At 48.3% G+C, this 13,431-nt stretch overlaps 1 protein-coding gene across 1 annotated transcript; it reads right to left on the bottom strand.

The window, feature by feature from the left end:
- Positions 1–1,312: 1,312 nt before the first annotated feature.
- Positions 1,313–4,185, bottom strand: LOC123099319 (histidine-containing phosphotransfer protein 2). Its single transcript, XM_044521496.1, has 6 exons — positions 3,990–4,185; positions 3,744–3,880; positions 3,580–3,648; positions 2,468–2,539; positions 2,019–2,091; positions 1,313–1,629 (listed from the first exon to the last, which is right to left on the bottom strand). Exons 1-6 carry the CDS (start codon positions 4,047–4,049, stop codon positions 1,594–1,596), a joined length of 447 nt encoding a protein of 148 aa, XP_044377431.1. The 5' UTR covers positions 4,050–4,185; the 3' UTR covers positions 1,313–1,593.
- Positions 4,186–13,431: the final 9,246 nt, after the last annotated feature.

The following is a 13,431-nucleotide window of genomic DNA, read 5'->3' as shown; positions in this document are numbered from 1 at the left end:
AGAATCAAGATCTTCATGTGGTTTGTCCACAAGGAAGTGATTCTAACCAATGATAATCTGGTAAAGCGTAGGTGGGTGGGTAGTTATCGTTGCTGTTTTTGTGACCAGGATGAAACAATACAACACCTCTTTATCGACTGCCCTCTCGCCAAGCTTCTTTGACGCACGATTCTTATAGCCTTTAATATTAACCCTCCAATTAGCATTGACATGTTTTTTGGGACATGGCTAACTAGAGTGGAGCCAATTACTGCGGAACATATTCGGATAGGAATATACGCATTATTTTAGGCTATATGGAACTGCAGAAATGATATGATCTCTAACAGAAAAAAATATAAACTTTTTGCAGGTTTTACAGAGCTACTGCTTGGATCCGTACGTGGTTGTTACTCACTCATATGGATTACAGGGAGCTTTTGGTTACTGGGTGCAACCGGTGGAAGACGGTAGCACGGGAAATTTACAACCGGTTTGGATGGCGGTCCAGTAATAGGATAAGTGTTTATCATCTTGTTCTATTTTTCGCCGTTTGTGGCCTTATTTTATTTTAATTTAATTTATGCTCCTTCCGTGAGATGTACTGAATTGCAGGCTTTGTTTTGTTTTGGCACTGTTTAATAAGATGGCTGCATGCATCATTCTGATGCAGAGGCCGTGTGATGTCCTCCTTCTCAAAAAAAATCACTGAAGAATGTACCAACTCTGCGGGCGGAGGAGAGGACATGATATTTCTGGGAGGGGGAGAGAAGGGTGAAGGGTGTGTCAAATGTTGTCATTGTAGAACATCGAGGGGGTCATGAATTTGGTGATCTAGCCGCGGAAGCCATAGAGGGCATGAGCACTGGTGCTCTCCACTTGATCGCGTAGATGGCATATATGGTATTAACGGTTTTGTGGCCGGCATGCTCGGTGCAGGTGACCGAGTCCCTGGCGGACAACACTACCAATAAAGGCCTTGAAGACACTCAGTGTCTCCGGCGCCTCACGCCACCCCGCCGCTCCAGCCACTAGATCACTTGATTCGTGGCCCTCTTGATGTTCTACCAGACACCATTTCACACATCGTCCTTCAACCTTACCTCCTCCTCCTAGTAGAGTCTTGTTCGCCCGCAGAGCTAGTTTATTCTCCACAGGTGGTGGAGGTCAGCAAGCGACACTCACAATGTACCAACGAACAAAATAATTTAAAGATCAAGCCATGCACTCCCTTTAGTGTAGTTTTTGATAACCAAGAAACCTTTCCCCTTGTTCAAGGAAAGACGTCGGCATTCCAAAAGACGGGACAGCCTACAACATATAACAAAACCAATTCACCAGTAAAAAAAAACCAGGTAGAGAGTTTAAATATTGTATGGAGCGGCAGCCCAGCGGACACAACCAGGTATAGAGTTGACAGAGACATTGACACATGACAACATGTTTTGTTTGAAGACTTGCGAAAATGGTGTTCCTACGCAAGATTCCTCACGTTATTTCATAATCGCCCTCCAAAGCCAGACACCTATTGAACATTGTCTACATTGGAGAGAAACATACACCCCATCATGGGAGGGATCACTTGTAGCTATGCTCTTTTTCCTTCCATAGCTACTACTTAGGACCATAGGTTGCGATCTGCTCCTCCAGCTTCATCAAAAGAAGAAAGAATTAATTATTACGACATGTCTAAGGTGCATATTGGTGGCCAAGTCACAAGGTTTCACAAATCATCCATGTTACAAGGTGGTTTATACCATATTCCAGTAATTGGCTAAGTTTAATTTACGCTGAGAAACAAAGAAATTATACTGCTCCGAACTACCTCATATAGCTACTGAATCGTGATGACAAAAATTAAGACAGAAACATTCTAGATACCTCAGAAATCAAACAGTATATCTAGATAAATATCAACAGCAACAAGAACCAGATCAAGTTCTTTCTTTTTTATCTTAAAGGATCCATGTCCGATCTTTAGAATATGATACTAGTAAGAAGTTGGAAGTCAAAGCAAACATACGCACATAAGGGGCTACCTGCATCATAGCCTCGAACTTGCTTCGCACATCACAGAACTCACTCCAAGCAAGAGCCAACGCCATGAGGCACCTGGAATAATGCATCATACCACGCAGTCAAATTCTGGACAGAGTAATCACGTGAACTGAACTAACAGTGGTTCGGAAATCATAACCCTCTGCTTGGAAAAAAAAAAACTCTAGCCATCTCAGATTTAGTCATGCTATAAACATAAATGTAGAACTAACAAGTTACAGTAGAATAATCAAAGAGGCATATTTAGATAATGAACCGAGTAATACCATCACATGGCTGCAAATGAAGTGAACGAGCAGGTTTGCGCTATGAGCTAAATATAATGCCATCAAAAAAGGAAATCAGTCTTCAGGTTTGCAATAATGTAAACAATACAGAGTGTGGATAATAATGGTTCTGCAACATATATAATAAGGTACTAAGTACTGACCTTTCTTTCCTTCTTGGCTCATTGAACCGACGGAATTGCATGCAGGACAGGTTCACTTTCTTAGCACCAACACTGATACATACAAAGAAGAGGAAGATCAGGACACCAGGGAATTTTCAAGCTTATTAAATGCTAGAGAAAACGCTATTGTGCCATGTTGATCCGCATAACCATACTAGCGATAATAATCACGGTTGTCGACACAATATATTGTTTGATAAACCCAAAAAATAAATAGCATTAGCTAAATGTGGTAGTAGATCAGTAGTACTAGAGATTTTTACAATACGGCAAAGTGTCACTTGCCGTGCCATCACGTTGGCACGAATATCGACAATTCCATTATACATAACACAAGTAAATTGGGCTCTTCTAATTATTGATATATGACAGCGCGATCGACACGAGCCACATGCCCATGACATACACACCCCGTGTCAACACATCGGAATAGAAACAACATCGATACAGTACTCGGTTTTTCTAGTAGCGACTGGACAAACCAGAAAAATGACCATTGGTGTTACGTAGAATATAGCAAATCATTGATACAGAACGTTTGCAGAATCCCAATTTTTTATTGCCGGCCTAGAATATTCCATTAGGTAAATAATAGATTCATGACTACTAGAAATGTCCGCAAGATGACAAATTGTTCCTTGCAGAGCTATAACATTGCCATGGCAGGAACAACGATAAATTCGCGTGTAACGACACAACTAAACTCAGCTGTTATACTGAGTGTATACGACAACCACAAATGACGCCGCGCCGACACACCTGAGGAGAATCCTGAAGAAACCAGAAAAACTACCATTGGCGTTACGCATAATATATAGCAAATGATTAATACCAGGAATCTTTACAATGCGACAAAGTATTCATCGATCGGCAAGCCATAACTTTTCCATTGGCATGGATAACGGTACATCCGTTAAAAGAAGCACAGTTAAATTCGGCAATTCTACTTATGGCTACACGACAATGTAGACACCACGAACGGCATGCCCATGACAAACACGTCTGAATCACACGATATGGATGCAACACAGAAACAATCATATATACAGTTAAAACTGAGCAGGGAAAGAAAGGGTTTATCATCATTATACCTGTAGCTGGACCCCTTGAGCTGACGCACGAGGACGTCCACCATGTCGTAGTCCACCACGGGTTGGCTCCTGTGAATCGCAAAGCAGAGAAGACAAGATGGATGAGTAGCCGAGCCAGCCGAGATAACAGAAGCGGAGGAAGAGAGGAGGGATTGGGGGCGGACAGCAGGCCGGCGATGTCGTTGAGGATCCTCTTGGTGTCCTTGATGAAGAGGTTGATCATGTCGGCGACGTAGCCCCGGGCTGCGGTGCCATCCTCCTCCATGGACTGCAGTTGGTGGAAATTCTCGTCCAGCATGCCCTAGATGAATCACATCACATGACGAGAAGGCAAAGATAGACTAGTCAGCCAGCCGCCGGAACAACCACACGGCCGAGGTGTACATGGGACGACGAGGGGATGGACTCACCGTGGCGAACATGGATGTGACGAGGTTGTTCAGCCGTGCTCTGAGCGCGGCAGCTGCCATTGTTGAGGAAGTGCTGGAGTGGATCTGGTGGCGGAGCACCTGCTGAAGGGATCCGAAGATGTAGTGGTGGTGAAGGAGTAGCCAGGGGAAGGAAACCTTTATGTGGCCGGACGCACGAGACTCTCCCGCAGAAGCGTTTGGCGGCGAGTGCTACGTTACCTCTACTTGCTTGGCCATTAACGATCGAGCTTGGAGCCTTGGAGACGGCATGCATGCGTGCAGTGCATGAATGCAGCTACTGGTTGAGGACGACAGCTGCAGCCAGATGGTGTGGAGATGGAGTGTAGGGCGTGTTCTTTGGATGGTTCCGTCGTTCGTCTGCGATACTCCTGTTGTACTTTTCTGTGTGTGAACTGTCTGGTTGTCGTGCGTGGCCCCTGTGTGTTTTTTCTTTTCTTTTAAGCACAAAAATGCTTTCTGCGTGGGTTTTGTTGGGTTTAAGATTATGTCAGTAGCCTTGCCGAACTTGGGCTATGGGTGAGGGGCTTGGCCTGGCTCACAATACCGCACTATAAGAGCATCTCTAGCAGAACAGATACCGCAAAGTCTGTTAAATTTTCTATCCGCAAAATCGTTTTACGTTGCGCCCTAAGACAATTTTGCGGGCAGTTCATCTCCGGCGCAGAATCGATAACATAAATAGTACCTTAAATTTTAAAACTTAAATTTAAAACATGTTCCTGCTATATCTGCTATATAGATAGTCCAGACCTCGCCGGAGTTCATCACACACACGGACAAACTAAAATTAAAAATTTAATCGACTGAGGAACAGCGACAGCCCACGGCTTCACGTCGAGAATGAACTCGCATGTCGAGCGGTAGAGGATGTAGGCGAGCTCGTGGTCCACCTTCGCCGCCTCGAAGCGTTCGGCGGTGCCCTCTTTGCCAGCCACCAGCGCCTCCTTCGCAGCATGGTGCGCGATCTCCGCCTCGTGGAGCTTCTTCGTCGCCGTCCAGAGTGGCTCCGAGCTCATTGAAGTGCTGCCACACGCAGTTGCCGCTGCTGCGGGAGAGGGCGCTATGGTTTCGTGCCTGCACCGAGCGCCCAGCTCGACGGCCGGCCGGCTGGAGCTGCTAGCCTCCGCGTCGTGCCGGCCGAGTTTGCGCGGCGGCGGCGGCCCTCCATTCGCGACCTTCTCCCGACAAGATCCACGCTTGAGAGGGAAAAACGGTCTGGATATGCGCTCGCCGGAGCTAAGAAAAGAAGATGGCGAAGGGGAAGTGGACTGCGGTGGAGGGGGGGGCGGACCTATCCGACACGGGAACCCTAAAATGCCTCCCTCCCCACACATATAGCGGCGGGAGCGGCAGTTTGAGGGTCGCACGTATATTTTTTACTGGCTGGTGCAAATATACCGCTTCTGTTCCAGCCCGAAAATATATGGGCGGGCGGTGGGATAGGGTGTCTGCTAGAGATGCTCTAAATCACGAGAGATGTCAATTGAACTCGGCGACTATATCTTGCATTAAGTGAGATGGTAGGAAGTCTCACTGAAGGTTCTACAGTAATTGGGCCGGCACATTCGCGTGCGAACAATTTTAAAAAGAGTAGGAAAAGGGGAGAAGCAAGGATTGATCCCTGGTCTCTAGGAAGATCGCCGGCGCTGCTAGCAAACCAACCCGCATCCCAACTGGATCCAACCCCACACCAGTGAAGGATCCTGGGAAAGGGGATCCCGACGGCTATGGGCGAACAGCCCACACTACCAGTGCCGCATTGGTAGACGCCGTGTAGACATGGCAATGCGCCTCCACAAGCCAATTCTGGCCATCTAGATTCGGCTAAGGGCAGGCCCTGATGCCCGCCACCCCTAACCCGAAATCCCAACAGATCCAAAATGCTAGCCGCCAGACCCCCTGCACTGTCACAGCTTCGTCGCCGCCAAGCTAGGGCCGCCCCAATGTAAGTGCCCCGAGTGACATAGAGGACAGCACCACACGGCCGTCGGGTCGACCAGACCCAACCACCACGGCTACCAGCGAACTCCCGGCGACCTAGCTCCACCGCAGCCTCGCCGGGCACCAGATCTGTGCGAATCACGCAGCCGCCTACCGAACGGATGCCACCATGCCGCCGTCATGACACCACCACATGCGCCTGCCACCGGGAATGCCCATGGTGGAACCCTGCATGAGCTCGGCACCGCCACCCAAAACATGCATCCTACGTTGGCCGCCCACGGGCGAGAGGGAGGGGAGGTCCTGCTACCATCGGCGCCGACCGGGCTTTGGCCCTCAGCGCCTACTGGCGGCGGTGGTGACGGAGGGGCGAGAGGAGGGGAGGGAGGGCCGGCGGCTAGGGTTTCCTCCCCATCGCTCGCGGGAGCAATAGGGAGGGTGGAGAAAAAGAATCCAATGAACATGTTTAGTGGTGGCTTACGGAGCATCATCAGCAATCAACTAGTTTAGGTAGCAGCATGAATTAGTTATCAAGGAAATTAGAGCCAGCGGATGGGAGGGGATAGTACAAGCTCAGTGCCTTGTGATGCAGAGGCCGAGGTAATCCCCTTTTTCGAGAAAAACAAGCTCAACGGCGGCCAGCCAATAGCCTAGTTCTTCGAAGCCTACACTTACACGAGAATGGTGCTTATGTCGGGCCCAATTGTCTCCTGTAAACTTGTTTGTTGCTTGGGTCGAGTGGGCTAGTCTTGGATTTCTCTTGAAATGCATGATGCAATAGTTGATGTGACATCCCCCCTTTAGATTTGACTTGAACCCAAGCCAATGCTTGAGGGTACCATGCCTTTAGAGGAATCACGTCTTCCAAGGACGCCGGTGATGCGAAAAAGCTGGGACAACGGATGAGGACTTGCTCAATTTACTGATGACCCCTCTCCACCATGTGTCGATCAGGGATGGCTGCTGATGCTTGGAACTGAAGGTGGACAACGTCGAGAGTCGGCAGCTCCAGCTGCACGGTAGTGGATGGCGGCATAACAGCTTCCAGTAGCAGAGACATGTTTGATGGGGTGGATACGAGCTTGCTCAGGCAAGCCCATTTTATATGCCATCACACCCATGCACTACAATACCTGAAAGGGACCAAAATTGTGAAAAGATAATTTGTGGTTAGTGCGTGTCGTGACGGATAACTGGGCATACAACTGCAACTTCAACTAAACCCAATCTTGAACAATAAATACTCTATCTGAGTGACGACAGCCTTGTCCTTCATGTATTGTCGAGCTTGGTTCAAATATTGTGGCAGGAGAGCAACCATTGTAACCAGCTCCCTGGTCCAAGCCCCTAGATCAGTCACCGCCTCGTTAAGGACGTTGTTAAGTCGAAAGAAGAGAGGTTGTGCCCGTAGATGGCTTCAAATGGTGTAGACTTGAGGACGGAGTGGTATGAGATGTTGTACCTGAATTCGGCTAAGGCGAGTCAATCAGCCCATTTCTTCGGATAATTGTGAACAAAGCAACGAATGTTGAGTTCCAAGCATTGGTTGACTCGCTCTGTCGTACCATTAGTTCCAAGCAAGTATTTGTATTGTCAAAATTCTTGAACTGAAAATGACATGGTTTTCTTGCGGTACATTTACATCATTTGCCAATGTGCCCAAAAAAATTGATATTTTATATTACTAGTTTTTATACACTACCTTGTGTTTTCTTATAGGGTTGCAGATATAAATACAAGTCTGGCACAAATTTTGTATAGATGTTCCTTTTTTCACATAGTACAAACGCAGACGCTCATACATATGAACATACACTCACCCCTATGAACGCTTGCACACACACCCTATCCCTATGAGCACCTCTGAGAGACTAAGCCGACACAACATCTTGAGATTGATGTCACCACAGACACTTTTGTAGTTGATAGGAACGTGTCCTCCCACTAAACGCACTTCACCGGAAGGTGTAGAACAAATCCAGGAAAATGTGAGCACCAGCGTCAAGTTTAGGAGTTGAATCCCGATGGTCTCGGGATACCACTGTTCTCCTAACCATCCAATATAGTGCTATGTTGATTGATCACTAGACTAAGTGTGGTCAGGCACAAACTAGAATGTTAAACTGGATTTGTGAATGGAGTTCATGGACCTTTGATATCCTATGGAGCGCTAACAATAATATGTAATGAAAAGATTCTTATGGTAGTGAAGATCTTGAGATGAGCATGCTCAGTGTAGGTGACGGAGTCCGTGGCAGACAACACTATCGAAAAAGGCCTATAAGAAACCTATTTACATTGTCCTGGACTAGGGGGTGCCAACCTAGTCGGCCCATAGTCCTCGGCTGGGCCTGAATGCCCTCATTTTCATTCGGGTGGACTCCAGAAGCTACACGCCTGGACTTGATCAAGACTGCATCTACCGAGGACTTGGCATATACTCCAGGACATCTCCTACCGCCTCCATGCGCGCCCCTGGATACCGACCATATAACCCTAGATGCCCTACCTAGCATGTATATAAGCCAGAGGGTTTTACCTATAGAGGGGATCCAATCACAATTACATTCACCTAGATCTAGGGTTAGATCTTTCCTTATGATCTTGAGGTAAATCAAGCTTGTATTCGATACATCGTCATCAATATAATCGAAGCAGGATGTAGGGTATTACCTCTTTGAGAGGGCCCGAACCTGGGTAGATACTATCTCCTTCGTCCTTGTTACAACCGATCCGAGATCCACAGCTCGGGACCCCCTACCCTGAGGTCTGCCGGTTTTACAATCAACATTGGTGCTTTCATGAGAGTTCCCCTGTGAGATCAATTAAAGGATCAATGGCTCATCTACAGATTAACTGCGGCACCGGCTACGGGGACATCTTCTTTATCCCCGGCCAACTTTTCGTATTCGGCAGCATGGTCCTTTGTGCCGACTCTGCGGGCCATCTGGCTCCCATCGAGAATTACACCCCGGATCAGGTCGTGACTTTCAGAGGCTTGGAGTACACCACGGATTCCCGCGGCGAGCTCGTCCTTTCAGGCTAGACGCCAGGCCGGATCGAGGGCTCGACCCCAGAACCAATCTCCCTAAAGGACGTCAGACTAGTCCCCCTGGAACCACAAAACCGCGCGGAGGAATCAATCACCCCGCCTCGGGCGACCACGTCACGGCATCAAGCCCCGACGTTGGTCCGGGCCCGGCTTCCGATACTACATTGCGTTCAGAACCGATTCTGGTACCAGATCCGGAATCAACCCCAGCCCCTCATGAGGCTAAGAACGCGTCAAGCGACTTGCCAATTGTACTTCAAGTTGGCCCGCCTTATATCCACGGCATGAACCCCAAGGAATTATCTCACCTAAACAAGATGGTTGATAGCATATAGAGCTTATCGATCTCGGACGGTCAGACCTGGTTTGTGACAAGATCGGCCTTAGAGCCGACGATCGGCCTTAGACCTTTAAGGGTGTCAAAGCAGGTGTCGAAGCTCGCTGCATGGGAACAGTGACACTGGACGTAGTCTTCGGGTCACCTGAGAACTTCCGAAGCGAAGAGTTAATCTTCGTTATCGTCCCCTTTTGGAGCGGATACCACGTGCTGCTAGGGCGCACCGCATTTTCACGCCTTAACGTAGTCCCGCATTATGCATACTTAAAGCTAAAAATGCCAGGACCAAATGGTGTTATTACAGTAAATACTAACACCGAACGTTCCCTCCGAATAAAGGAGCAGACTGTGGCTTTCGTAGCCGAGGTATAGGCAATCAAGGAGGCAGTTCGTGCAACTAGACATATGCCTAGCTCATCAAAGCGCACACAAGCTGCACAGACCGACCTCGGTCCGGCATCCACCCACCCCAGATAGGGGCACGGGCTCCTCTTTCGCGTCCCCTTACGTCCGTAGGGTGCATAACTTTGCACTAAAAAATCCATGGGTGCCCGAGGAGCCGAAGCAAATGATAGGTCGTTTGACGCTCGACGCACTTCGGAATTGCATACCCGCAGAGCACTGTAAAAGGCCCAAATTGGAGTGGCATGTCCACATACCTTAAACCATCCAAGCGGCAGCTGCACACCTTTTTAAAGGACTCGATCGACGAAAGCATCAAGCAAACGAACAGCCGAGGTCACAGACAGCCCATACCAACTTCGTTATCAACGAAGACTAGCTGGTCAACAACAGGAGACGCAGACGTGCGCCAGGAAAGGACACGGGCTAACCGACCCGGCAATATGTCTCCCCTGTTTTTACTCCTTTCCTTTTTTACATTGTATCTTTTACAAGTTCCTTTTGTCAAAACTCGGCATGTACGGCTTGACCACATGAAATAAAGAAAGTGCACCGCTTAAGGTCATTATGCATTTCCTTATATCTACTGCCTTTGAGCCAAAAGTATACTTTCACGATACAATTGTCTTTTACATCACCAAGGGCTTCGCTTCTAATCTCTTGCCTCAACTATAAGTATGAAGTATCTATTCGGCGTTTTAGATGTTGCGTTATATGAATCTGTTTTGAACCTCAATTTTGGTCAATAGTTGGGTTGCCCGGCTCCTATGCTTACCCCTTACGTTTCTGATCCATTCGGCTAAGGGTGTAAAGGGAGAACCATTGTGTTTGCACTGCCAGCTCGAATGAGAAAGCTGAAACTGACTGTCTTGGTAAGCGTAAACTGGTCGGGCGTCCAATGACAGTGTCAAGCAATGTATCGTTTGAGATCATCCATGTTAAACGAAGAGCTTTTTATCAAATCAGCCAAAGTGGTTAGTGGCATCAATCCCGGATACACAGCCAACCACTGCGAATATAAGGGCTCGTCATCAGCCCTCACCGTCAAGCTCCTCCGACAAGGTGAAATTTATAAAACGACTATAGTCTGATTGCCTCGTTTCCATGTGCATGAACCGCCTTCGGGTTCTGAGACATCGGTTAAGGGTCATGATTTCCTATGAAACACCCTCCTTATACTGTGCAAAGGGGTTGAAGCCGACGACTGGTCACTTTCAGTTTAACACGGACACACAAGAGTCAAAAACTAAAGCACACAATCATATGTCAGAATATGAAGCCACATTCATTTCAAACAAAAGGATGTCTTTTACATTCCACTACATTTGGGCAGTCCAAAGTACTACGTAAAAATACATAGTATCCTTAGGACACTCAGCCTCAGTGACTGGGCTCCTTCCACCACCTCGGCAAGGAACTCCTCTGCAGTTCGTTTCTTCCCTTCGGGGGGCCCTGCAGCCACGACCGTCGCTTCGACGCATGGATAGTGCATCTTCACACGGGCGTACACCCACTGGGCACCTTCCAAGCACGCGGAACGCTTCTAGCGCGCCACTTGGGGGCCGGCCTCTTGCAGCCGGGCAAGGAGTCCAAAGCAGCTAGTCGGCAACGCCTCCATGGGCCAAAGGTTGATGCAAAGGTCTTGAAGCGCCGGCTTCACCATGCAGAGGAGCTCCATTAGCTGCTTCATCTGATGATTCAGAAGCTCCGGGTGCGATGGCGCCTGGAACTGTTGCCAGAACGCCTTCTCCGCTGCATAGCCCTCCCGCATGCTGAAGTAGCGGCTGGCATCTGACGCGCTCCTCCGGAGATGCACGAAAGCCTCTGCGGATCGCCACAGCTGGGTGAGCTCGACGAACCCCTTGCGGCCAAGAACAAACTAAAGTAAAAAAATTACTTCCTAGCAGTGATCTGCCTCACGTGCTGGAGCATTTTGCGGTCTGCCCAGGCTTGGGTCTGGACCTCGGGGTACGCCAGGCGTAGCTTCTCGAGCTGAGAGCTCGCCCCTTTCTCCTTGTTCTAAAGTGTGTCGCGCTCTTGGTAGACGCCCTTTCAGGGTCTCCTCTACTTCCAGGACCCGTGCCTGGTCCTTGCCCTAGCCACCTTTTCGGCGGCTAGATCCTTCTCGGCCTTGGTGGCCGCAGCCTTCTGCTGCTCGGCCTCCTGCCGAGCTTTCGTCAGCTTGGCCTTGAGCGCCTCAAGCTTCGTCGTAGCCACTGTCATGAAAATTAGATCGGCATCATCATTAAAAATTTGAGCACATTTCAAAGTAAATTGGATAACCTTCCAACTTCTTGAGCTTACCTTTGGATCACTCGATCTGCTTTTGCATCAGATCGTGGTCCTCCTCATACCTCTTGAGCTTTCGGTTCATCTCTGCTATCTCCTTAGAGGCAAAGTTCGGAGCCGAGTTCGATAGCTGCAAACACACACTTACGCCTTAGTCGCCATTTCCGACTTCAATCCCATGGCCAGTCCTTTTTGAAGGTCAGCCAAAGTCTTGGGGGCTACTTGATCAACGTCTTATGATCATATGCTTCGACCCCAAAGCCGGTTTTTAAAACTAGCTTTGGGCTCGGGGCCTACTAGTCGGCTATGCTCTTACAAGTGCTATGCTATGATATAAGCAAAAATTCTTCGCACAAAAGCCTGTTTTCATGACCAATTCTTATGCAGGTGATTCTTAATGCAAATATAAAGAAGCATACCTCAAAGCTCTTGACGAGGCCCTTGAAGACCTCGTGCATTCCGTCCTGTATGGATCGGATGCCATGCAGTGTCGTTCCGATCAGGGCGTGGTGCTATTCTATGATGGAGGATCCCGCTAAGGCTACCTCCACCTCCTCGGCCCATCCAGCGGTAGCCCGCCCTTGGGCGGGATGCGGGGGCGATACATCCTCTGAACCCGCCACCGAGGTGCTGGGTGATAAGTCTCCAATGTATCTATAACTTCTGCTTGTTCCATGCTATTATATTATCATTATTGGATGTTTTACAATCATTTTATAGCAACTTTATATTATTTTTTGGGACTAACCTATTGACACAGTGCCCAGTGCCAGTTACTGTTTTTTCTTGTTTTTTACTTCACAGAATATCAGTACCAAATGCAGCAAAACTTTTTGGAGAATTTTTTTGGATCAGAAGACACTAGATGTGCCAAAGAAGTACCAAAGGGAGGCCTGAGGGGAGCACAACCCCCCAGGGTGTGCCCAGGAGCCCAGGCGCGCCCTGGTAGGATGTGCCCACCTCAGTGGCCTCCCGCACCGCCTCTTCGCCCTATAAATACCCAAATATTCTAGACACCCTAGGCGAGTCGACGAAACACAATTCCACTGCCGCGAGTTCCGGAACCACGAGATCCAATCTAGACACCGTCACAGAGGGGTCCATCGTCCTCATTGGTGCCTCTCCCATGATGCCTGAGTAGTTCATCATAGACCTATAGGTTGATGTCGGTTGAACTACGTCGGTATATCCCCAAAGAGGAAGGGATGATGCGGCACAGCTACGGTAGGTATTTCCCTCAGTTATGAAACCAAGGTATCAATTGATAATCTATAATTTTTTATTGTTCCATGCTATTATATTATCAACCTTGGATATTTTATATGCATTTATATGCTATTTTATATGATTTTTGGGACTAACCTATTAACCTAGAGCCCAGTGCCAGTTTCAGTTTTTCC

Source organism: Triticum aestivum, chromosome 4D, assembly GCF_018294505.1.
Source record: "Triticum aestivum cultivar Chinese Spring chromosome 4D, IWGSC CS RefSeq v2.1, whole genome shotgun sequence".
In the NCBI taxonomy this organism is placed as follows: domain Eukaryota; kingdom Viridiplantae; phylum Streptophyta; class Magnoliopsida; order Poales; family Poaceae; genus Triticum; species Triticum aestivum.
Note: the sequence above shows the minus strand (reverse complement) of the source record. Positions and strands in the feature narration are given on the sequence as shown.